Source organism: Parasteatoda tepidariorum, chromosome X2 (genome assembly GCF_043381705.1).
Source record: "Parasteatoda tepidariorum isolate YZ-2023 chromosome X2, CAS_Ptep_4.0, whole genome shotgun sequence".
NCBI lineage: Eukaryota > Metazoa > Arthropoda > Arachnida > Araneae > Theridiidae > Parasteatoda > Parasteatoda tepidariorum.
The window spans coordinates 46,629,631-46,655,390 of record NC_092215.1 but is presented as its reverse complement, the minus strand read 5'-3'; the positions used below and the strand labels follow the sequence as shown (position 1 = coordinate 46,655,390).

Sequence of the window (25,760 nt, the reverse complement as noted above, 5' to 3'; positions counted from 1 at the left end):
AAACTTTAAAAGAACTGATTAAATATTTTTCAAAAAATGAAATTTCAAAATTCCGACTTCTCAAATAAATAAAATAGTTATGAAATAAATTTAAAAAAATAAAAAAAATTCTACTGCAGCCTTTTCAGCCACAGGTGGCTTTTGATCTGTTCATTTTGCATGCTTAATCTAGAAAATCTTAACCTTAATTTCTCATAATGCTTCAAAAAAAAAAAAAAAAAAAAAAAAAAAAAAAAAAAAAAAAAAAAAAANAAAAAAAAAAAAAAAAAAAGACCTTTGCAACCTCCCCAATACTTCTAACCATAACAGAAATGGGTGAGTAATACTTTTGTTAATAAGTGTAAGACAACTGTTTTTTTTTTTTCCCCTTTAAATTTGGTACTACTATAAAAAAGAAAATGTCATGTAACATTCAGTTTCCTTCAGAATAAATAAGACATTAATCAGAGAGTTAAAAAACTTTTTATTTCAAAATTTATTTTATAAAACATACATTTAAATAAAAATAAAATTTCAATTGTTGCACTTTTAATCATACATTAAAGTAAATGTGATAACAATTATTGCAGTAAAAAAAAAAGAAGATAGTTTTAAAAAGTCAAGACGATGCACAAGCTCAAATAATGTAAAAATGAGATAACTTTCCACAACAAATTAAAAGATTCTATCAATATTATGCAATATGTATATAACATATATAATTGTTTACAACATATTCTTCTATACAAAATTTACACTCTGCAGCTTTTTCCCTCCTTTGGATAATTTAAAAGCTGCGAGATAAGTCAAAAGTTCTCTTAAAAACAAACCTTTTATCTGCATAGTTAAATGCACTTTTGTTTTTTTCTTAGCATGTAACAACAGGATTGAGTTAATCACTTTCTAGATATATATTAAATTTCTTACCCAAAAATAGATAATATTAGCAAGCACAGCTATCAGACCTGGACTGCTTTTCATTATTGCTTAATTTTATTTGATCGGGAAAGTCATTGAATAATTCTGCATCTTGTTCTTGTGTCAAAGCACTCATGGCAACAGCCTGGAATGCTTGTTCAACATTTATAGACTCTTTAGCACTGGTTTCGTAAAATGGAATATTGTTTTTACTTTGGCACCAGCCTTGTCCCCTTTTTGTAGAAATCTGCAAAATATCACCAATAATTCATTAAAATAAGGTTAAAAGAGTAAGTTCCAAAAGAAAAATAGGATTTCAGAATTAACCACAAAATATCTACATCTAACCACTCCGATTTACTTTTGGCCTAATGATCAAATTTAAGCTTCAAAGTTGAAAAGCACACATAGGTCATTCAACAGAAAGACAGTACTTTCAAATCACACAACAATAAACTGAAAAATATTTTTGAAGTTTATTACTTTTTTCTCCTAATCTCATGCAATAGTCTTGTGTTAGTAAGAAAAATAATTGAAATAAAAAACAGCCCTGGGAGGTGATTTATCACATGAAATGTCTCAAGCAAAAGGGTTAAAAATTTTAAGTGTTGTTTATTTTTTCATTAACTTCATTCACAGAGCAAAACTACGCATTTTATATTTGTTTTGTTTTTATTTGTCTTCATAATGATTTTTTTTTCAGAAAGAACAATTGTTATTAAATTAAGCATTATTTTGAAGACATGTATTTTGTTTATACACTCACAGTAGTGCTTTAAATTTACCATTTCTTCACATTTGTACAAAAGTTTAGAATAATAAAGTTAATATCTTTAGCTGCCTCAGCAACAACAAATTTCAATTATATAAATATTGAAGAGATACTAACTTTCGCTGTGACTCCACACAACAATAAATCCTACATTTTAAAATTTTTTATATTTTTTGTAAATGTCTCAGGAAGCAGAATTTTATATGGTAAATTAAGTATACTTCTTTATTTAATAAAAATTTTAACTATGAGCAGGCTTAATTGAATAACAGTAATTTACCATAATACTTACTTTTTAGGCACTTAAAATTAGTAGCAGTACTGTTAACTTTAAAATAGCAGATATATATTAAAATAATATCTTTCAGGTTACATAAATGTTACATATTACAGCATACAAATAATTCCATGATTAGTATATCACACATAATTAGCTCTATTTATATTAATATTTTAAGCTCCTTCAATTTGAATTGAACCAAAATAAAAATCTTGTTATTGCTATGCAACAGATTTTCTGGAAACTTTTTCAGGGTGTGTAGCCAACTTTTTCAACAAAAAATAAGCACCTATTAAGCTCTTTTCAAGGATTCAAAAAATATTTTTAAGCACTTTGAAAAATATCATAATTAGACAGGGTTGGCAAGTTATTTACTTTGTTAATGGCTTTAATTACAGTGACAAAGACGATGGCGCGTCACAAATGATGAAATTAACAAGAGAAATGAAATTTTCATTCACTAATAGAGAAAAAAATTTACAATGTTTAGTTGGTCCCCGTAATCAGCAAAAATTTTAGAGATTTTTCGACTCTATTACAGAGGGCGGAAAATTATATTATTCGATTCTATAACAGAGGGCGGAAAATGAAGTCTGAAATTGAGAATCTCTTTCAAAATAATGCAGCAGGGTTCCATATGAGAGTCAAATATCCTTAACACTGAATCCAGCTCAGTATACGCAAGTGCGGGCCAGCAAGTATTTCATCAAACATGTAAAACAAATGGTGCTTTCATACACTACAGACTGGCGGTACGCCGAAATAGATTGGGGTTGAATTAATTGTGAAAATGTTGAATAGAACAAAGTCTTTTTGCATAATTTGTGGCGAAAGTCAACACGGTAAAGAAAAAAATCAAATTTCGGAAAGGGGAAAATTAAGCACTTTTTAAAAAAATTTATGGAAAAAAGCCCCTTTAAGGGCTTTTAAAAAACGAAAATAAGCACCTTTAAACACTTTTTAAAAACGCTACGCACCCTCTTTTGAGTGTAAGAATATGTGATAAAAAAGGACTAAAATTATTTTTTCTCAACATTTTTTTGAGCGAAAACTATAATAAGAGTGCCATTTTGAAATTCAACTCAACAAAATATTATAACTAGAGAAGGTGGCTTTTAACGTCTGTAACTTTTTTAATTTCAGAGTCATTAGTAAGAAAAAGTAGAGAATCAAGCAATAAAACTATTAAAATGCTGCTATTTGTATTGAACTCATTTCATAGGAAATTTTTTTCACATTATTTAATATCTCATACTTTTCAACATAAAAAAAATCAAGAGGGTGTTTTTAGTCATTAAAAAATAATAATCAATGGTTCAAAGCGAAAATATTTCAGTGAAATAACAAAGTTCAATAAACTCAATTTTTTCACCTTATTTAGCAATTGAAAGTATTAGTTGTTATAGGCACATGATTGAAATATAAGTATAGCATAAATTAAGCATTAAGTAAAATTGCTAATTGTTTGGAAAAACTCAGCTGATTTGACGTAATGAGTTAATTAATAAACTATTTTAAGCTGACATAATTAGGCCTAAACTGATGAAAAAATTAACTAAGCACTTAATTTATCAGAATATTAATTTTTACCTCACTATATCTAAATTCGGTATTATAAAATGGAAATGTGGACAACAAGCAGATAGTTGTTACGAATGAATTTTAAATAAAATTATTTGATTGGAAGAATTGAAGATCATCAAAGTACTTGATGAATATTTCAAGTCTTGTAAAAAATTGATAAATGAAGTGGAAACACTAAGAAAAGAAGTAAGGAAAATTTTTTTAACTTTCATTGTTGATATGAAGAAAAAAAAAGGCAAATTGTAATAGGAAACTACAACAGAAACTTTTTTGGCTCTTAATTTTTAAGTGCTATATTTCCTATTCTAATAAATTAGAGTCTTTATTTCCATTTTTTAAAGCTTTATTGTCAAATGATACTCTAACACAAAAATTTGTCAAAAACTAAATACACAAAGAAAAAGAAATTTAAAAAAAAAAACCCTCTGTTTTTTCCTTGAAGTTGAAAAGCATGAAAACATTGTAAAACTTATGATTTAACTTTTCTGAAATTTAAAAAAAAAATTCTCTAAAGTAGGTGCCATTTTAATAGAAAATTTTAAATACATACTTACTTAAGATATTTACAACATTTTAATATTTTTATTGCATTGCCACGTACTTTTTCATTTCGAATGACACAAAATTAGCTTATAAGTAAAGGAAAAAAAGCAGTTACAGATGATAATTACGTATGAGCCACCTTTTCTAGTTATGCCACTTTATTAAATTGAACCAAAAAATTTGAAAAAAAAAAAAAGAAGAAGTCTTTTTAGTTTTATTTCAGCATGTAATTTCTCAAAAAATTTTCCATAAAAATTAGTTCATTAAAGCTTTGGTCCATTTCACATGGAATGAGTCTTTATTAAAATTCCAGTTTTGCTCAAAATTTCTTTTAAGAGGTACATACCAAAGCTTCCTTTTCTTCTTCTTTTTTTTTTTTTTTTTTTTTTTTTTTTTTTTTTTTTTTTTTTTTTNTTTTTTTTTTTTTTTTTTTTTTTTTTTTAAAGAATCGATAACAATATAGCCACTGGCATGCCACATTTCTAGAAAATATGATATGGAAAACAGATTTCCTACATAAAAAATTGAAACAGAGGAAATTTTTTTAAAAAAAGAAAAAAATTAAATTCTTTTTGTTTTTTCTGCTTTGCAATTTTACTTTTTTTATGTAGTTTTTAAGCTCTTAATTAGTCTGTTATTTATTTTTAACAGGTTAAGGACATATATTAGTTTTTTCCTCTTTATTATATTACTATTATAAACAGCAAGTTTACCTTTGTTTGTATTGGCATTTTTATAATGGAACGAAGTTTTTTCAATAAATATGATAACATGGAAGGCTAAGAATTTAGGGGTTAACAAATTAAAATAGATGAAACTTAAAACCAAAAATGATTTTTTTCTGTTTCTCTCTTGCATTTTTTCCTACTTAAATATTTCTATTTTATTCCTTATTATTTCTCTTTAATAACTTTTATGGACAAATATTATAGTTTTCTATCTCTTAGAGATATAATTTTTTGTAAATGTAGATCGTGGCAAACTCTTGGTTAAACTGCAGTACTTTTCTCCTTGAAAACAAGGTCAGACAAAAAACTAAGATTTTTGTCACTAAAGTATCCAGAATTAGAAAATTCCTGTGTATTCCAGATAGTTACTCTTTTACTACATCATATTAAAATAATAAGGAGTGCTGAGGCAGAAGGGCAAAACAATAGCACAATATTGATTCTAGTTTATCGACTGAAATTCTACATAAAATTTTTTATGTATTTTTATTAAAATATCAAATTTAGGAAAAAAAATCTCGATTTTAGCTACCAAAATTCAATTTGAGATGATTTACACTTTGAGTAAAATAAATTTTATACTGCTGAGAGATAAATATTTAATTAAAAAAATAATAAGTTTGAATTAAATTAAATGCTTACAGCTCGGTTTTCCAAATCAATTTTATTTCCAATTACTACAAATGGAAAATCATCAGGATTCCTTGGCCCTGACTGAATAAGAAATTCATCTCGCCAACTGTCAAGTGATTTAAAAGAGTTAGGACTGGTCACATCATAGACTAAAACACAACAGTCAGCACCTCGGTAAAATGCAACACCCAAAGACTGGAATCTTTCTTGACCAGCTGTATCCCAGATCTTGAAAAATATCAAAGGATAACTTTATGTAAGTAGAAATTTTGACATACACTAAAATAGTAAAAAATCAGACAAATTAGTTAGACAAATTAATTTTCTAATGAATATTGATCAACATTGACATCATAGCACTACGAATTAACAACTCTAATTTTCGATAAAAAAAATTATCCTGTCACTATTCTTCTCAATCAATGAATTCTAACCTGGCATTTCAACCTCTGAATTTGGGAGAATTTAAAAAAGTATACTGATTTTAGAAGGGGGGTGAAACATTAAAATTATGTTTTGGTAGATTTTCTTTTCTAAATCCACAAAAATTTGTTTAATATTATACAAATTTTTAAAAAACATTGTCTGTTTAGTAGAAATGTTACAAAAAATGACTGTTTACAAGAGTGAGTACTGGAAGAGGGCGCTCATTTGGTATCGATCGCTAGTCGAAATTGCAGTCAGGTGTTTGATAGAGTTGGCGTGCTCGATCTATATATATAATATAGTGCTTCTAAAAAACTTCATACCGTATTTTTCGGCGGAAGAGCCACGGCGCTATCGAAAAAAAAGTTGTTTTTTTCCTACATGCGGCGCTTCCGACGAAATATTTTTTAGTAGCAAAAAAATTCGTCAAGGAAAGTTATTTAAGATTAAATAATTTTCTGACTATTAAAAAAAATTCATAACGAAGTCGACGAAATATTCGCCTGTATCGCGATCTGCTGCAAGACATCGCCAATTCTTAGCAAACTTTCGGCAGCAGCCTGTAAGAAAATAAATAAACGAAATAATAATTTTAAAAAAACATCGCATAAGGAGAAAATTTAAAAGGTATGCATCTTGTATCCACCCCCAGCTTAAGGAAAAATCGCAAGCTAGAAATCTATTTAGCGCCTTGGCAATTGTAATTTGAGCGAACAGAAAAGGAAGAATAGGACCCTAAATCCGACACTCACGGGACTGACGAAATGCCGAACTTCGGATCTCTTTCGGAAATTCCAATATGGCCCCCAAATATTACTATAATTCAATTCCACTGTTAATTTCAGAAAAACCAATAAATTTAGTCAAGTTTCGATCGTAGATTATGATGGGGTGAATTTAAAACTGGCCCATCTTAAGAGAAATTTTACTAATCAAAATAATAATCTATATAATATAATCAAGAAGAAATAATCAGAATCCTATGAAGAAGAAATAATCGTTTCTTCTTTGGAGCGAGATCATAGTTCTCGTTTTTTCTTTTAGATAACATTTTGTTTTAACAAAAGACGCTTACCTCGCAAGAAGAAAAAAAAAAGCTAACAGGGAACTACAAAAAAAAAATTTTTTTTTTAACAATTAATGCTAAGAAACTAACAATGAATAACAACAAAAAACAAGCTAAAAACTAATAACGATAAAAAAAAAAAAAGCAAGCAACAATTAACAAGAAAAAATAAAAAGCGGCAAAATAAAAAAAAATTTATGAATCGAATAAAAAACCGCAAAAGGGATAGAATTCATTTTGTTGTCCACGTGGTAGTTTCAATGTCAACTGGGTGTGGCCAATTTATGGTCAAACAGAAGAGGGAAATTTGGGGGTAAAGCACAAGCACAGCTGTCAAGATTGATTGATCAGTTTTTTCCAACTTCCATTTCTTTATTTTGTTCATTGGAAATGCAAGTGTTTTTACTTCTCACTTTATTTTAAACTGCTTAAGAAACAGATGTTTCTTTTGACACAGATTTATAATTTTTTTTTCAAGCTTTTTTATTTTTAAAAGATAAAATAAAGTAAGTTACTTCAACAGAATAAAATTCCAAATAAAAAGAATATAGCTGATTTTTTTTGTCTTATCAATATAAATTTCTTAAAAAAAAAAATTAAAAAAAAAGATTAGATCAGATTAAGTGCCAAATTTTGGAATGCTGGATTAGGGGTCCCATACCCTGTTCTTTTCCCCAACCCCTTTTAAATATTGAGTCACATTGGGTTATTTCCATTGAAGGAGAGGGCATTCTACCCACTAAAATTCCACCCTCAAAGATTGTGAAAGTGAAACTTATTTCCCGTTCGCTAATTTCTTCAGAATTTTTTTGGGGCCTGTTTAGTTATTTCTTATTCTTGTTATTATTAGTTATTTCGTTATTATTAGCTGTTTCGTTATTATGTATTAGTTTTTCCTCAAATTGTTAACGGTAATAAATTTTAAAATCTTTTTATTTTAAAATCTTTCTTTTAATAAATTTTTATTTTATTTTTCTTATTGCATTGTTTTACGGATTCCTGTAATCAGTTCAGCCTTAATTCAGCTACTGAACATATAAATATTTTTTTGCTGTTCTTCTGTTTTTTGGCGCGGTGCCAACTAGTAAGAACAACTTTATTTTATATAGTTTTGTTGTTTTCTTTTCTTTTTTTTTGCTGAAAGAGAAAACTTTTTTTGTTGCTTTTTTTTTGCTGAAAAAGAAATTTTTTATTATAATTTAGAAATTAAAACTTTACTTTATGAAATGCATAAAAAAATTTAATTTTTTATTATACAGATACTCTAAATGGTAATTTAAAGGTCTCTTCTAAAAGGATGCTGATATACGCGGTTTAGCGCCATTGCGGCGCTTACTGTAACTTTTTTTTAAAAAATTTCATTTTTATCGAGGTGCGGCGCTTGCGACGAAGCGGCGCTTTCGCCGAAAAATACGGTACATTTTGATTTTACAATTTATCTAGGTTCTGGATAGCTTATCAGATTTTTGATATTTACCATGTCAAAAAGCAGTTTTTGCTATCGAAACGCGAACAGCTCTTTATCAAGCAGTGAGTTTACAAATCAGAACGCATGGTATATCTTGTGCATAACTTAATTTTTTATTGATCAGTTTGCCTACACTTTTTTTACTTTTCAAGATTTTGTTTAATACAATTTCTAGACAATCGGAGAGATCATTTTTTGAGAAACAAATAATAATAACAATAATAAAAATATATCAAAGTACAAATGCTTTAAATAGTTTCTTTTTTTTTAAATCTCAATCATGAAATATTGCTCAACTATGGCATTATTTTTATATAATGCATCAACTAATTATACAGGTGTTTAACAAAGTAATTAACTAAATGCCCTCATAATAAAAATATAGAAAGATAAAATGTATTAAGATTTATGATTTTAGACTGATGAAACAAAACAAAATGTATTAAGTTGCTGTAATCCATTATTTAACATGAAAAATGCTTATAATTTTTTATTATTAATGTAAACTAATTAGATTTGAAAGTTTATATGCATAAATTGAAAAAAAAAAGACAAAGAAGAAACTGTCTTTTAATCAATATAAGAAGCAATATTAATAAAGTAACAACTATATGAGCAAGGCTCGCAAAAAAGCTTGAATTTTTTTTTATTTTTTCTGAATGAAAACAACAGAGTAATTTTTTTCTCTAAAAATCAGGCGTATTACTTTCAGATTTATATAAGAAAATCTACATATGTTAATGATACATACTTGCATTGTTACAAGTCGATCTTGCACTACCAACTCACGAGTCAAGAAATCAGCACCAATAGTGGCTTTATATTGATTACTAAAACGCTTGTTCACGTACATATTCATGAGGGAAGTTTTTCCAACACCAGAATCTCCAAGAATAATAACTTTCAGCAAAACTTTTTTCCTTGAAGTCATACTTGAGAATCTAAATAAAGAAAATTCATGAAAGCATTAGCATGCATGCTTATTTTTTGTGGGAACTAAAAGCTTGATTACATATTTCTCAAAGAAAACTCACATGAAAAAGAGTACACCCAGTTTTAGTAATAAAAAAAGACATATGAGCATTGTTAAAAAGTGCACAATAATATAATAACTTTTCCTTCTATTTCTAGCATTTCATTGTACTGTTTATACCATAAAATATTGTGTGTATACTTTTATTTATCAGGAATTGTCAAATTTATCTCCTAAATGTTACAAAATCTAATTTAACAAACGTATGTTTTATGATTTTACCTGACGTAGATTCTGCTTATAGGGGGGAAAAAAATAACGCTTTGAAACTAAAACTACAAACAAGCAGGGGAAATTCTTTAAACGTTATATTTAAATCCAGCTCTGCATTTTACCTGATGCCAAAGGTTTTCTTACAGATCTATTTCCTAATCAATTGAAATACAAAAAAATAATAATCGATAATATTACAAGCATACAAGTTTATAAATTAAGAGGCATTACGTCACGTTCAATTACTCATAAGGCATCTACATACATTATTATCAATAGAAATAAACAGATTTTCAAAGCTCAGTAAAAAATATGATTGCAATATTTTGCTTACCACAATTATAACAGTAAGAGAACTAAAATCAAAATATTTATTTGATTTCAAAGAGAAAATACAATATACTAAAATTTGAAATTTAGATTACACTAACCAATACACAAAATATTTATATTTATCCCCCCCCCCCACACTCCCTTAAAATGAAATTCTCAAAATCACGGGTTGTAAATTACGTCAACGTCAACGAACAGCAACATGCTGACGTATTTAAAATAAGATCCTCCCCCTACATGTGGGATTTGAACCTATTTCTTTCTCACTGCAAAGTGCTCGGAGGAGCAACAAGACCACTCGGTAAGACCACACAGTTTAATTCAGAAAAAAAATGGTTAAGGACTGGTTATTACTTTCGGTTTTGAAAGATATTATTGAAACGTTAGCATATCTTCTTGATGCTTTTTATTATGAATTGAAATAGTCCCGGTGATCGGACTGATCGTTAAGACGCACAATTTTTTAAATATTATTTGAAAATTTTACTAAACTAACTAAATTCCAAAATGCAATTTAGTGGTGTTCGGTATTGGTCCTCGTTAAACTATTCTACCGTAAAGTGCTCGACTTCGCGTTGCAGGTCATCGGGCTACCGAAGCGGGGGTGCCATCCCCTCCTCAGAGGATCAAAATTGTGATGGCATGTCTTCGGATCATCCGCCGGGATGTTTCCCAGCCATACGTCCCAGCCATTCCGTCGCCAATAGCCCATTGTGCAGCTCTAGTGCGACGTAAATTAACAACAACAACAATATGAATTGAAATACGTATTTAATTTGTTTATTTTGGAATTGATTTAACTTTTCAGAAATTTTTTACCTCTCTGAAGATTTTTTTTTTATTGAAATTACATACATTTGCTGACTTGTGTGCTCAATATAGGCTTACAAGTCATTGTCAAGTAGAAAATACAGATAGAACAATTCAGAGAAAGACATCACAAAGAATACATCCAGGGTTACGGCGGGATTCGAACCCGCTACCTCCACGCTTAACAGAGCGTTTGGACCGGCGATACCGTTTGGCCAGGGAGGCCCCCCTCTCTGAAGAAAAAAGAAATTTTTTATGCAAAAATTGACATGCGAAGCTAGAATCGTATCTAATATTGGCGATCGAAATGGGCTGCAGGTGGCGTAGAGCAGAACTCTTTTCCTATGGCAACACTTTCACATGCTTTCCCCATTGGCGTGTGGAAAGTCATAGAGGAAGGGGCCTCCCTGGCCGAGCGGTATCGCCGGTCCAAACGCTCTGTTAAGCGTGGAGGTAGCGGGTTCGAATCCCGCTGTAACCCTGGATGTATTCTTTGTGATGTCTTTCTCTGAATTGTTCTATCTGTATTTTCTACTTGACAATGACTTATAAGCCTATATATTGAGCACACAAGTCAGCAAATGTATGTAATTTCAATAAAATCAATCAATCAATCATAGAGGAAGGAAGTACGTTAATTTCTCTCTTGATTTTCACAGAGATTAAAATCTTTTAACTTAAAAAACTATATGGAACTGAAAACTACATTAAACATAGTTCTAAAGAAAAGCATCATAGAAATTTAAAAAAATATTTTTATTAAATGAAAGGGAAAAATATTAAGAAAAGGGAAATTATCGTAGTACATTACTATACAACTGAAAAGAAGAGGAGAGGGAAGGGAGAAGGGCTAAAAGCATGAAGCCGGTCTCTCCCCAGATGGCGTATTCGAGTGTTGCGATCGCGAATCGTACCAAGTAGTATCAATACACTTAAAATAAAAATTGCATTGTCTGAAGTATTTCTTTAATCCCAGATAGCATTTATTTTCACTCAGCAAAAACCTTTTCATGGTAATCTAAAAAAGTATTTTACTCTATATACATTGTTGTTGTTGTTGTTAAGTTACGTCGCACTAGCGCTGCCCATTGGGCTATTGGCCACGGTCTGGGAAGCATCCCGGAGGATGATCTGAAGACTTGCCATCACAATTTTGATGCTCTGCGGAGGGGATGGCACCCCCGCTTCGGTAGCCCGACGACCTGCGCGCGAAGTCGAACACATTACGGTAGCACAGTTTAACGAGGACCAATACCGCACACCCTCGGTCCCTACGCAGACTGATCCAAGTGGTCACCCATCCGCACACTGACCGCAGCCAGTGATGGTTGACTCTCTATCTACGTGTAAACCTCCTAACCTTAAAATGAGGTCTGCGACTACCTGCTCTATTCTAAGCACATGACCCTTATCAAAAACCTTGGAAAAGAACCTTAAAGCGAAGTTGTCTTAGGGTTTTCAAGCAGGAAAAATCCTTGAATAAAGCTAGTTTTAAGATGAAAATAATCTTAAATCAATATAATTATATGCGGTTTTTTTTTTTTTTTTTTTTTTTTTGCAACGTTTCGTACGCTCAGCTAAAACATACTTTGCCATGAGATTTTCATTGACAATGCAATTTGATACTATCGCTAGTGCACACTGCGCAAAAAAAAAAAGAAAGAAAGAAAAAAGAAACGGACCACCCTGAATAATTTTTGATCTAATGATCCGACTCAATCTTATTGGTTCAAGGGGGAGACCTCAAATATGCTAATTAATAAGTGCAGAAGATATTTTAAGTTACGAAATCACACAGGAAAACGCACTCTGAGTAAACATACCTTTGCTTCAACGGATTCGAACCCCAAAATAAAGCGGGTAGACGCAATCTGGGAAATATGGTCCCAATAGTTTGGTCAGGAGAATGCTCCAAATTTTTAACTCCTTGGGTGATATGAATATCCAACAACGATGGGTGATCCACATTGAACAGCTGATTTGCTTAAAAAATCCGGTGAACCTCAGCTTTCCCGTTCTTTCGCAATATACTGCAACTATCATTGATAAAATTCTGATGGGGGAGTATAGTAGTGTCACAACCAATACGATTATTAACCATCACAATTCATTAGTATATAAGGCATGCTAACTCGATTTAATCTTGGGCACATTCTCCTCTTTAATGAAGCTATCCCAGTTGTAAATAAGGCAACTTATCTTGGGCTAACTCTCACGCGCAACCTGAAGTGGAACGCCCATATTTCCAGTATCACTGCTAAAGCCGAGGGTGCGTTTTATGCACTAAAATCTATTTTAAACCACACCTCAAAATTAGCCCTGAGGACCAAAAGAACTTAATTTCTACAATGCATTAGGCCAATCTTGAGCTACGCTGCCCGGCATGAAGTGCCCTTTCGAACTCCCAGAAGCGAAAACTTGAGACGGCCCAAAATAAAATGATAAGGAGAATTACGGAAGCCCCCCGTAGGCTCAGAATGAGCGACATTAGAAAAGATTTGAACAATGACTCATTTGAGGAGCACACTGTTAAACTCTTTATCTCCTTCTTCAATGAAGCACGTAAATGCACTACGTGTAACTATAACCAAGTTTTCGACTTCGAGCTTATTAGGGAAAACAGCCTATATAGCCCGGCAACCGTATTTTATCTATCAGACGCAGTTTTATCTAAAAGATTTAACTAGTTAATACCTATCCTATCCCACTTCCTCAAATCAAAGTCCCTGTCTGTGCACCCATGAATCCCGCGAGGGGGGAGGGGAGGCAGGCAGGTGACCGAAATTATCTCTCTGTAAATATTCTGTAAATACCTGTAATTATCTCATGATATCCTTATTGTACTCATTTTCATGTCTTATATTGTTTTTACCCATTTGCTTGCATTTTAATTTTTTACACCCCGCTGATTGGAGCCACGGCTTTTGTACCATAACTACCACTGAGATGAATGAGTTGGGTCCCCTGACGGGGCCGAAACTTTGATAAGGAAGTCACATAGGCATAGTTTAATCTTGGGCTACCTTTTCGTAGATGAATACTGACATTGTTGCTGTATGATAACGAACAGATTTATTTTATTTTAAGGGAAGAAGGTTACATCGCTTCCTTGCTATTAGCGCAAACCTCATGTTTTTTTCAAATGTGCGAATGTACAGGAGATATCCTAAATTCGAAAGATTCTTTTATTTTTCATATATTACCAATAGAAATCATTCATTAATTTTTTTAATTAATTTCATTTTGATATTTTAAGTGTATTTTTTTAAATTTTTTATTTTTTATTAAAAATGAGTAAAAAGAGAACATTTGGCTCTGAGTTAATTCTAATTCTAAATAAATTAATAAATTCTAATAAATTTCAAATTCTGTACCAGAGGTCTATTGATGGAGTCCATTTCCCAAAGAACCTACAGCAAATTCCTTTAACTCTGAACACTATTTTTGTAAACTTAAAACTAGACAAATTTTAGAAAGGAGTTGGCTATGTTATTCGTCATCTTTCTGCGAACCTTGTTGGATTTTTGCTGATAGAGGTAATGTACATTTCAACAAGGCATGGTGCAAAGGTTCTTTAGAGACTGGCTGGGTTTGAGGGAGAAAAAAAAACGCGAATTTCTAGAGCTTATTTGAATGAGTGCGTTATATATAGCATAAAAAAAAACCAAAAAGATATTTTAACAACATTCCAAAAGTATAACGAAATATTACGTGAGGTATTAAAACAAATTTTGGATGATATGATCTCTATATCAACCTACAATTTCGCTCCTAGAGGACATCGTGAAGACTTACGCAACATCAATCGCATAATCTGAATTTAGTTATAAATGATTCAGTAGGAAATATTATATAGTTGCATTCTATAGTTTGATGAATAAATTTATATCTATTTTAGTGAGAGTTTACCCAGATGAGCCTTTTTGGAAGAATGTATTGGAACAAAAACACTTAAGAAATAGTGCCCTACTAAATTATCTTCCAGATAAGATTGCTTAACAGCAATGAACGATAATTTACGCAACGAGATGAAATACCCTTCTTACATCATTCTAACATCAACTAAAGGTAAGGAAATTGCAGAAACAACTGCTTTATAGAAACAAATGTTTTCCTTTAAATTCATTTTGATGCCAGTCTTTCAAAGCAAGGTACTGAAATATCATTGGATGAAGCCTGCTGCTTTCTAGAGAGTAACGTAATTTTTCTTAAAAAATTTCGCTTGAGTTTTGATAGTTTCTTCAATAAAGCAAAAGAGCTTTATGAACGAGGAAAAGAGCTTTATGAATGAGGAAAAGAGGAATGTAAAACTGAAACTACATTGCCCACTAAAAGACAAATAAGAGTTAAAAGTTTTTTCGATGAACTAGAAAAAGATTTTCAGTTTAGAGATCCCTGTTACAGCTTCAAAGTTAAAGTTTTTTTATGCTGCTATTTATATAATGTTAAACCAAATTCATAAAAGATTTCAGAGCATGTCCTTAATCAACAATATGTTCAGTTTTTTAGTTCTCAAAACGTTAGCAGAGTTCACAGATAAAGACCTTGAGGAAGTCACTAAATTTTGCGAAAAGTATCAAAACGATGTGTCAAGCTTAACTGTATTAGAAATTATTTGTATGCGAAGCATTTTGTCAAGGGAAGTAAAAGAGAGAAGCTTAACAAAAATTGCCGAAGTTGCTCATCTTTTGATGATTGTGAATAATATTTTATCGTCTAGTCTCCCTGATATATGCAATGCATTTTTTATTTATATTTCTGACTTTGCCATCGTCATAAGCATCAGCAGAGGGGTAATTTTCCAACTGAAGCTAATCAAAACTTACTTAAGAAGTACGATAACGGAAGATAGATTAAGCGGTCCTGCTGTATTAAGCATAGAAAGCAGCCGAGTTCGTAAGTTAAATTTGGGCGAACTTATTCAAAAATTTCTTAATTGTAAAAAACGAAGAGAATAAAATACAAACATATATTAATAACAATAATTCTATACATTAATGTATCGAATTTGTGCTTGAATATTTTTCCTACAATTATTTTTTAATTCACTAAATAAATATTAGTTACACTTGAACTTAAATAAACTTTCAATGTAATTATTAAAATACATTTTTATTATTTTTCATATTATTAGGATAAATTTAAGTTCAATGTGGTCAACGTATATAATGTTCAATATAATTTCTTCTCTAAACTCCGGTCTTTCATCTCAATTACGATTTTCATTATCTTACATTAAAATTAATAATTTTTGTTTCGTATCATAATTTTAAATCTGCTGAGGTAGGTCCAGGATGGTAGCATTTAGAAATCCCACGGGGGAAGGAGTTCACCTAAGTCTATGTACGCTACTGTTCCTAGGGTATTTGTTGCATCACTCCAACTCAAACCTTTCCTTCATTTTTGCTCACTCTGAAAATTCCGTCATCCAAGCTCTTGGCAATAGAATTCTCTTGGCGATCATCAATTTCAGCTGATCACCAAACTATAGTGTTAAAAAAATGCTGGCATTCAAGACAGTGTGTTTATGAAATCATAAATGGATGGCTGACCGTGAAAAGTTAAGCACAGGTGGTACTGGGAGTTGATATTCGTCGTAAATTTCCGGGTTGCCATTTCCGACTTATTTTTACGCTGACTTAGCTTAAAACAGCGCGCCAGCCAATATTAATATATTTGTAGTGTTTACAATATAACTCTTTCTTTCATTTTAATTTTAGCTTAATCCGTTTAATTTAGCAAAAAACGAATTTTGAGTACTCGACCAGCATGTTATGATGTCCCCCCAAAAATAACAGACAGCGATATTTTATATAAATATAGCCAAATAGGGGATAACACTCAAAACACGGCAAGCCTTATGTTTTATTTATGTTGTGATATTAGTTTTTCTATTATTAAGACTCACCACTGTTTAGAATTTAAAAATTACAGAAATCTCGTAAATTTAAATTCAAATCACATTGATAAAGCTTAGTGTTTTATTGTTTATAATGAATGACTTTCTGTTTTAAAAAATAAAAGTATTGGAATTTATCAAACAGTTGATTTTTGGTTTGTGTAATTCAATTGTTTTATTTTTTTTATTTATACAAAGTATGATTGAGTCTGTTTTAATATTTAATGTTCATGGGACACCAAGACTGACGAAATTTTACCGATTTTATGTAAGTTAATTTTTATAATTTATTAAGTATCTATTCATCATTTGATCCTGATAAGAATTCAGAATTAAGATTGTTTAAATTAATTTTGATTTTTAAGGGAAAGTAGCTTGGTTGCCTAGTTTTCAAAAAAATTGTCAATTTGACAGCCTTGATATGGGTCTATTTTTAATTCTGGATTGGTATGTTATTGCCAGTGGTCAGAAAAAACATTTATTTTGTAGTTATATACAACTATTTTATCACATATGTAGTTAACTATTCTCCTAGTTTTCTAGATAAACAAATCGTTTTAGAAGTTTACTTCTGCTGGCAAAATAATCTCTGCCTACAAATAATGTGAATAACTATGTGACAACTTAACTACTTTTTGGAGAGAGATTTTGCTGAAGGATTCCAATGTTGACTCTTTCTCCAAATTTTTGAAAAAAAGTAGAGATTAATTTTTTTAAAAAATAAATTGGTTTAGCATAATAATAAGCCTATTTCATCATGAGAAATTACTAAGAAATGTCTAGTTCTTGTTTATTCAAGCCAATTTATTATTGTAAGTAATTTTTAGGAATTTTTTTTGTCTTATTCTGCTTTTCTTGAGAGCGAATATTTAATTTATGAAATGTTAAATTATTGTCAAACGTTAGTGATTTTATAAGCATCTAAAACTTTTAATTTCCTTTTAGATGTTATATGCTGAAAATTATACCTTAAAATATGATCGACTTGTAAATGATATGCATGAATCAGAGTAAAAATAAATAAAATTTGCTTTTGAACCTTTTATCTTTATTAAACTAATGTTAAAAGTAATTATTTTTATATCACACTACTCATTATTCTACTTTACTAAATTTTAATCATTGCAGTCTACTTTACTATATTTTAATCATATATCTACATCTCTTCTCCCTGAGTTTTGCCATGGATGTTACCATAATCATATTTATTAATTATATGCAATTTTCTAGTAAATTGAATTGCTTTGAATAAGCAGAATATGTCTGTCGCCTAAACATAGCTTTAGAGAATATTCAGGCAGCCCGGGGGAAATTTTTGGTCTCAAAAAATTCCTATAAAATTTTCTGTTAAAAAATGTGTTTTTCTTGTTATATAAACATAAGAAATTAAAACTAATAAATACCTAAATAAACATAAGTTTATAAGTCAAACCTTAAATTTATGTATTAAAACATGAAATTCTAAATTATCATAAAATGTCAAATAAAGGTGTACAAAAAAAGAAGGAAAAGAAAAAAGTATTCTTACTCTTTAATTAAACTTTTTCTCTCATTGCAATTCATGTTGATGGGGGCCCTTCAACAATCTTGGGCCAGGGGCTGCAGCTCTTATAGCCGAACTTTAATCTAGCCATATGTATTTCTTTGTAAGGCTTTATGTGCCAGCTAGTGCAAAGAGAATAAATGGGAATGTATATTTCTTCAAAATAATACTTTTGACATTTGATGTAGAATTAAAATAATGAGAAATAATTATTTATTTTATTTTTATTTCCAATGAGCTGCACAATCGGTCTTGCCGATGAGCAGACCTAGTGCGTTCTCCAGAGGTGGTATCCACTCTTTCAGGACCACCACAATGGGTGAGATACCGTTGGTCATGTTAAGATAGACGTCTAGTTTCTGCCGCACTAGATGGCAGCACCGATGGGAAATAATAAAAGCATTTTTTTTTATAAAGAAAGAAAGTAAGGAAATGGTTGAAAATAAAAGAAAGAAAAAGATCCAAAATAGAAAATAAAATTTTTTATGTAATATTTTTTTTTATCTTCAAGAAAACATGACTAGCTTTTCAACAGTCTTTGACCTTGATTGCTAGATATAATAGCTATGTATTGAAAACATTGAATTTTTATTCATTAATTGAGCTTTATTTTGCTATTCAATTATTTCGTTTAGTTGGTTGAAAATGTTAATGAATAAATTAAAAAATATGAAAGATTTACTTTCAAAAAGGATCGAGATGGAAAGTTGAGAATTAAAGAACAAAGACTGATCATAAAATCGCGTCCTCAAATGAAATATCAATTGCATAGTTCTGTAGGTGATGTTCAACTTCAAATAATTGTCTGTTTTCAACAAGTAATGATAAGCAGAAGGTCATAATACAGGAATAGACAAGACCCGATGGGATATTTTGTTTAATTTCAATGCTATATGGAACTAATATTAGTGGGATTTGAAGGTTTTGCAAGTGCATAAAGGGTTAAAAGTTATATCTGAAACTTTAATGGTCTAATAAGTACATTTAGGCTGAGGGTACTTCTGAACATAATAATTGGACAAAAACAGAATATTTTAAGGACTAATTAGATTAATGGAAAATAATAGCTGCATTTTATATTTCAACTATCCTTATTTTATAGGGAAAAAAAAAATGATATTTATTGAAATGGATTTTACTATTTTGTGTTCTGTTATTGTTGATTGTTGTCATTTTTTCTAGTCTGAACAGAGACAACAACTCATTATAAGACAAATCTATCAGGTAGTGGCTAAAAGAGGAGACACAGTTTGTAATTTCATTGAAGGGGGAAAGTAAGTTATTATTTTCACTCTACTGCTCATTTTATTCATTTTTTTTCTTCAAAAAGTAGGAGCTGGTTTACTTATTAGAATTAGTTATTTAAAGTTTGTTTTTATATTCATTTCATTTTCTGTGAAAAAGAAACTTCAAAATCAATAGATCCAGGTATGTTATTCTTTTGCTGGTTCTTGGAATTTCATGAGTCTCAAGACTTTTGATTCGTGGACTTCCGTGAATCAATAATTTTTATTCCAATAAAATTTTTATGGAGTTCCGCTTCTCCAGAATTTAAATTTTGTTAATTACTCAATTTCTCTTTAACGATACATTTATTTCACCTTTACCAACTCCCTCTATTTTTTCTTCCCAAGTTCTCATTTGTGCATAATAACAACTTTTTTTTTTATGCAGATTTGTTAGAGAAAAACGCAACTTCGGAGGAATTTTGAGAACAAAGACTGAAAAAAAAAATTCCATAATAATTTCAGCTAGAATTAATGAACTATTGAGGCAACCACAAAAGTATTAAATTGATAATCTAAAAAGTAATTCTGAAATGACAAACATTTAAAAGATCGTTGGATGGAAAATGTGGTGTTTTTTTCTCATTTTTTTGAAACTTATATTTTAATGAGTAGCAATTTGTTGCAAATTCTGATTTGTATTTCATGAATATTTTGTACTATTTGTATTGATTTGTACAATGATTTGTACTGTAAGACTATATGAAAATACTATCACTACTGCTTCTAAATAATTCAGAAGCTTATATGAAATGCCACTTTGTTACAGTTAACCATTTTAAAATAATTTAAATAATTTTAGTTTATTTTTCTTTATTATTTTTTATAATATTTTATAGAATCCCAAGTTGGCTTCTCTTGATTTTTCCATGTTTTGAAATGAAAATTGGCAGTCGCAGAAAACTTTTTTTTGCCTGCTAAAAGTTAAAAAAAATTTTTTTTTTAAGGGGTATTAAAGATTTTTGTAACAAAATTTTAGTTATTTTTTTTATAAAAGTATATCTTCCAGGGCTGATTGTGCTCCGGAAAAAATCCGGATTTCCGGATTTTTCGCTAACAGTGATCCGGAAGTTTCCGGAGATCGAAGGTCCAGACGTTTAAAAAAATCATTGATCATAGAAGTTTCCGGAAATCAAATTTTCAAAAGTGGAACTTAAAAACACAATTTATTTTGTTTGTAAGGGAGAGCCAGATACATTTTTTATCAGTAAATAGTTATAATCATAAACTCAAGAAAGTAAGACATATTTGTAAATTTTAATTACTTCTCCTAGAAAAACCTAGTTTAAATTTTTTTAAATTTAAATTTTTTTTTTTTTTTTTGAACTCTGGAAATTTTCCGGAATTTTGACTTGGGCTCACAATCACCCCTGATCTTCTTACCTGTTTTATTTGCAGCAATTGGACACTAAGTATAAGATAATACTCAATAAACTTCCAAAGTTAGAGCAAAAATACTGAAACCCGCTCTCTGAAAACAGAAAATAACACACCTATTTTTTAAATTGGGATCGTCTACAAACTCAAGTATTTTGTTTTTAGTTATTTAAAATTTTGCCTTTAAATCTATTTTTCTCAGTTAAAATTTTTTCCCCTGGTGTGCAAAATTTCTCAACTTCTATGAAACTAATGAAGCTAAAATTTGGTATAGCATGCTGCTTAAATTCACACTAGAAGCAGAGTATAAGTAAATATGTCATATTTTATTATTTTTTTTTGGTCAAAAATTTTTTTTTCTTCTAAAAAGTCTTCAAAATTTTTTTTTCTTCTTCTTTTTTTTAAATTTAAAAAATGTTAATTATTTATTTTTTATTCAGTATGGTTTTTTAAAAAGAGCATATTTCACTGTACATTAAAAGCAATTTCAAGACACCCCTCTCACCCCCCGTTGACGATGGTCTTGACTGGACCATTGCTCTCCTTCAAACTTCTATCATCTTCTTTCATCTTCTATTTATACTTTACCTTTACTTGAGAGAATAATATTTTGGTGTGAACTAGGTGCAGATGGAGAAGTATTGTCAATTTGCGGGGACAGTGAAAAATCGTGCAATTTACGTTTTTGCACAGATTGTACCCTATAATTACATTATATAGCTCTAAATTATAACTAAGCAGGGCATTTTCTAATTTTTTTCCAGTATTTTATGAGATGTTTTGTCTAATTAATAAAATTTTTTCAGCATTTTAGATGATAAAAGTGTAAAAATCATTTATCGCCATTATGCTACATTATACATAGTCTTTTGTGTGGACTCCTCTGAAAGTGAACTTGCTATATTGGATCTTATACAGGTAATGTAATCATTTCAATATTTTTTTTTTTTGTATTAGATATCAATATTTTCTATTTGTTAAAATGAGAAAAAAATAGTACTTGAAAAATACTTTAAATGATTAGAAAATAAATTTTTCATAAAAATGTACTTAAAAGTCAATTTGAATGACAAACAAATTAATGATAACAAATTAAGTTTAGTGTTGAATGCTCCTTACAGAAATTTTGTCTGAAGTGAATTTCCTCTGTGGTTTTTATTGTGCTATTTCTTTTATGGGCACAGAAATAAAACCTATTATCACAGAATCTATATTAGTTTAATTTGTACCTATAACCACAATATTTGTAGTACTTATTATCACAACTAATAAGCAGGAGCCATGATGGCTCAGGGAATAGAGAGTTCGCCTCCCAACGAGGTGACACAAGTGTGAATCACAGTGATGACTGGTTAATACAAATTTTGTTCCTAGCCCACACCAACCACAGTGCTAACGTAAAGTATCATCAGTGGTTAGAATCCCCTTGTTGTCAGCCTAATTGTGGGTGGTTTTGGGGGTTTTCCTCCCCGTGTAATGCAAATGTGGGCTAGTTCCATCATAAAGTCCTCCACGAGTTCTAGTTTGTCCTAGTGCTTGATCCAGAAGTTTCCTTGTTTTCTGTGTTGGATTCAAAATTAATAAGGCTATGTACTGAACATTAATAGTCCTACACTCAGAATTGGGTTGGCTATTAAATGCCTTTTATAAAATGAAATTATAAGCAACACTGGCATCAATAAATACAATAAAACCTGTGCGTAATGATACTGTCTATAACAATAAACCTGTTTATAACAATATTTCCTTAAGGTCCTGGTGAAATTTCTAATAACTTAATTTATTTTGAATGTGCTTGCGATGAGAATCACATCTCAGCTAAATCTGTTTAAAATGATAATTTTTCCTCCTTAGAAAACTGATGGAACTCATAACCAGATTTTTCTATCCTTAAAAAATAACTCCCCATAGAGTCTGAATGATGTGAGGTAACAAAAAAGAATTTATTTGTTTCTGTAACCAGTTGTTCATTCTTTTGTTGTGTTTGGGAAAAGAAAATATTCTCTTGGGAAAGGGTGATAAAGCATGCAATAGATTTCTCCTTTCCCTACCATTGTACAGGTTGATTTGTTTACTGCCATGTCATGCATTTCTTGCCATGTGCAAAGGGGTGAATGGTTATCCTCTCATCCTGATTTTAAGGGAAGCGTCCGCTTCATCTGCAAAGCATAGTCAGAACAGGTTCTCATTTTTGAGTTTGTTTATAATAGTTGGGAAGTTTTTTTTTTCTCCCAGTGGTCACTTTCAAAATTTCTCATTAAGTTAGCTCACTTTGAACCGATTTCCTAACAAATCAGTTATTTGTGTACAGTTTAAGTGATGGCTTGGCAAAAAGCATTATTATTTGAAGTAAACTTAAAAATAATTTCGGGAATTGATCAAGTATTGAAACAAGTTGATGTTGCTAAAAAGATATGGGATTTAACAATAAGCAATAGCTTCTTTTTTGAGGAAAAGAAAGGTATCGCGGATGCTGTGAAAGAATAAAAAATCAACTTCATAAAGAATTTTTTGAAGGTACAGAGAATGACGATGTTGACAAAGCTATTCTAAGATGGTTTCATAAAATGAGCCAGAAAAATGTACCAATTAGTGGTTCAATGATAGCCGAAAAAGCAAGAATATTTGCATATTTGTTAAGCAACAATGATTTTAAAGTCACCTATAAGTGTGGATTGCCTCATTTCATGAACAACATGAGATTTTTAAAACCATTTCGGGTGAAGAAACACTAGCTCCAGTCATAGATACCACATCCTGGAAACAACAAGGAAAAAAGCAGATTGAAAAAATATATTCTCCTGAAGACATGCAAAATGCAGATGAAATTGGCTTCTTTTATCAGCTCGTACCAAACAGAACAATGACATTTAGAGAAAAAAAATTGCAAAGGTGGTAAAAAATAAAAACAGAGATTGACAATTCTGCCTTGTACAAACAGTACTGGAACTAGTTGATAAGTTGAAGCTGTTAGTTATTGAAAACTACGCTTAACCTACTTACGTAGAAAGCTTTTAACTTCTTTTTTTAAAATTGTTTTTGACAAAAAGTGAATTATTGGAGATACCAATTTTATATACAAATTGAAAAGTTACAATTAAGTTAGGTTAATCGCTCCTTAACCCTAAATGGTTGGTGTATCTGCATCAGGGAGATATTTGAATGTGTGTCATCCTCACATAATAAGAATACTATTTCAATATGGGGGAAAAATTTTCACTGACTCTACTATCAGTAATCCAGTCCATCAAATCGGAATTATGAGATGACAAAGACCAGTTGGAAATATCATAGCAAAAAATGAAAACCTTCTTTAACTGAATGCTCCAAAAGGACATTAAAAAATGAACAATAAATTATTAATTTAAAATAAATTTTAAAGCTTAGAAAGATCTGCTATGTAGTTAAATTCTTTGACACCAGTCTTCTATCTCAAGAAGGTATGCCACTACTGATACATTGTAATTTATTTTTGATTTGTTTTATCTCTTTAGTGTAAAAAAATGGTATTGTAAAAGTAGAATTAAATTTGTTGTTTGTTTTGTTAGGTATTTGTGGAGACTTTGGATAAATGCTTTAAAAATGTTTGTGAACTGGATCTAGTTTTTCATGTAGATAAAGTAAGTTATTTAAAATTATTCATACATAAGGTGCTTTGGACTCATGGTAAAATTTTTAAATTGATAATTGATTTTAATAAATATAATACACCTTTTAAAGGAAATCAAGCCATCAAATCATCATTATTTCTCTGTCAGACTTGAAGTTTGATGGAATGAGCAAAATTGGGGCAAAAATGGAAATTTGAACATGAGGTCATAATATACTGAATATAATGCGTTAAATAGTGAATAATATACTTTTAATGTTAATATATTCATAAAAGTATCCTTTAAAATAATACTTTATTGGTTAAAAAGTGATTAAAGTTTGGTTGGAGACTGCTGTTTTTGATAAATAATATATGTCAAGCTAACTGCAAAGTCAAATGTTTCACACAATATGTGAAATTTTCAAACAAAGGAAGTATGATTGATGAATCCTTTTAGACTAATAAATACTATGAAACTTCATGCTGGTTTCTGTATGACAGTGTAATATACACTTTTAATATTGGGGCGCCCTAGTCAAGATCAAAGAGCATGTGGGGTGGAAAGTTTTTTGTTTTTAGTCTGAGGTAAAACAGAGCAGCATTGCCCAAACTTTGTCAAGAATGAACCCTGTATTATATATTATCTTTAGATTTTTTTATTATCTTATATGCTTTTTTTGAGTTGCCTTTAAAATATAATAGTCCAAGTGGCATATTCAACCGAATTTTCATTGCAAACAATCTGCTGTTACATAATACAGTGTAACGTCCCATATCCGGACGTCCCTTTTCCGGAAGGGTCGATTTCCCGGACACTTTTTAACAATCAAAATAAACAAACATTTCTTCATCTTTCCCTCTCCTTTTAAAAAGAAAAAAAAAAGCGAAGTCTTTTGACAGGTTTTTCCCCTTCTCAGCTTCTAGAGATCTATGCATTGAACCCATAAATCAACAGAAAAGAGAACAGAAGATCTACTAAGACCATGACGCTCCTCCTCTGGAATGCAGGAAAGGGGGGGGGTTGTTTTCAAAAGAGCACAACTGAGTCCCCTCCCTCCCCCTTCTTTCCTATGCAGCTGGCTAGTAAAAGAGGCATTTCCTGGAACCTTTTTGAATGTTAAAGTGGAGGGGGAATCCCCTTTAGTCACACAAGAAAAAATAAAGAGAACCCAATTAGCATGCCACGCCTTTATGCTTGATTGATAGCCAATGATGGGAGAGAAAATAAGAATTTGTCACTACCCCGCCCTCAACTTGAATGACAAGTAAGGAGGAAA

General features: G+C 30.4%; 2 protein-coding genes across 4 annotated transcripts in view; one reads left to right on the top strand and one right to left on the bottom strand.

Annotated features, from left to right (window-relative positions):
* Positions 1 to 443: 443 nt before the first annotated feature.
* LOC107438128 (ras-related protein rab7) lies at positions 444 to 10,188 on the bottom strand. Of its 3 annotated transcripts, none has more exons than XM_016050314.3 (4): positions 9,978 to 10,188; positions 9,149 to 9,338; positions 5,447 to 5,665; positions 444 to 1,144 (listed from the first exon to the last, which is right to left on the bottom strand). In XM_016050314.3, the coding sequence occupies exons 2-4, from the start codon at positions 9,326 to 9,328 to the stop codon at positions 923 to 925; spliced, it is 621 nt and encodes a 206-aa protein (XP_015905800.1). In that variant the 5' UTR covers positions 9,329 to 9,338; positions 9,978 to 10,188; the 3' UTR covers positions 444 to 922. The 3 variants fall into 3 exon arrangements, with proteins under 3 accessions (XP_015905800.1, XP_015905801.1, XP_015905802.1); XM_016050315.3 differs by lacking the exon at positions 9,978 to 10,188 and adding an exon at positions 9,653 to 9,908; XM_016050316.3 differs by lacking the exon at positions 9,978 to 10,188 and adding an exon at positions 9,766 to 9,872.
* A 6,209-nt stretch (positions 10,189 to 16,397) lies between these two features.
* Positions 16,398 to 25,760, top strand: part of LOC107438129 (AP-3 complex subunit sigma-2) — a 15,158-nt gene continuing 5,795 nt past the window's right edge. Inside the window, exons 1-4 of the mRNA XM_016050319.3 lie at positions 16,398 to 16,953; positions 19,411 to 19,502; positions 21,698 to 21,809; positions 24,440 to 24,511. Of these exons, the coding sequence (XP_015905805.1) occupies positions 16,885 to 16,953; positions 19,411 to 19,502; positions 21,698 to 21,809; positions 24,440 to 24,511 (345 nt within the window). The 5' untranslated portion in view covers positions 16,398 to 16,884. The remainder of the gene's footprint in view (positions 16,954 to 19,410; positions 19,503 to 21,697; positions 21,810 to 24,439; positions 24,512 to 25,760) is intronic.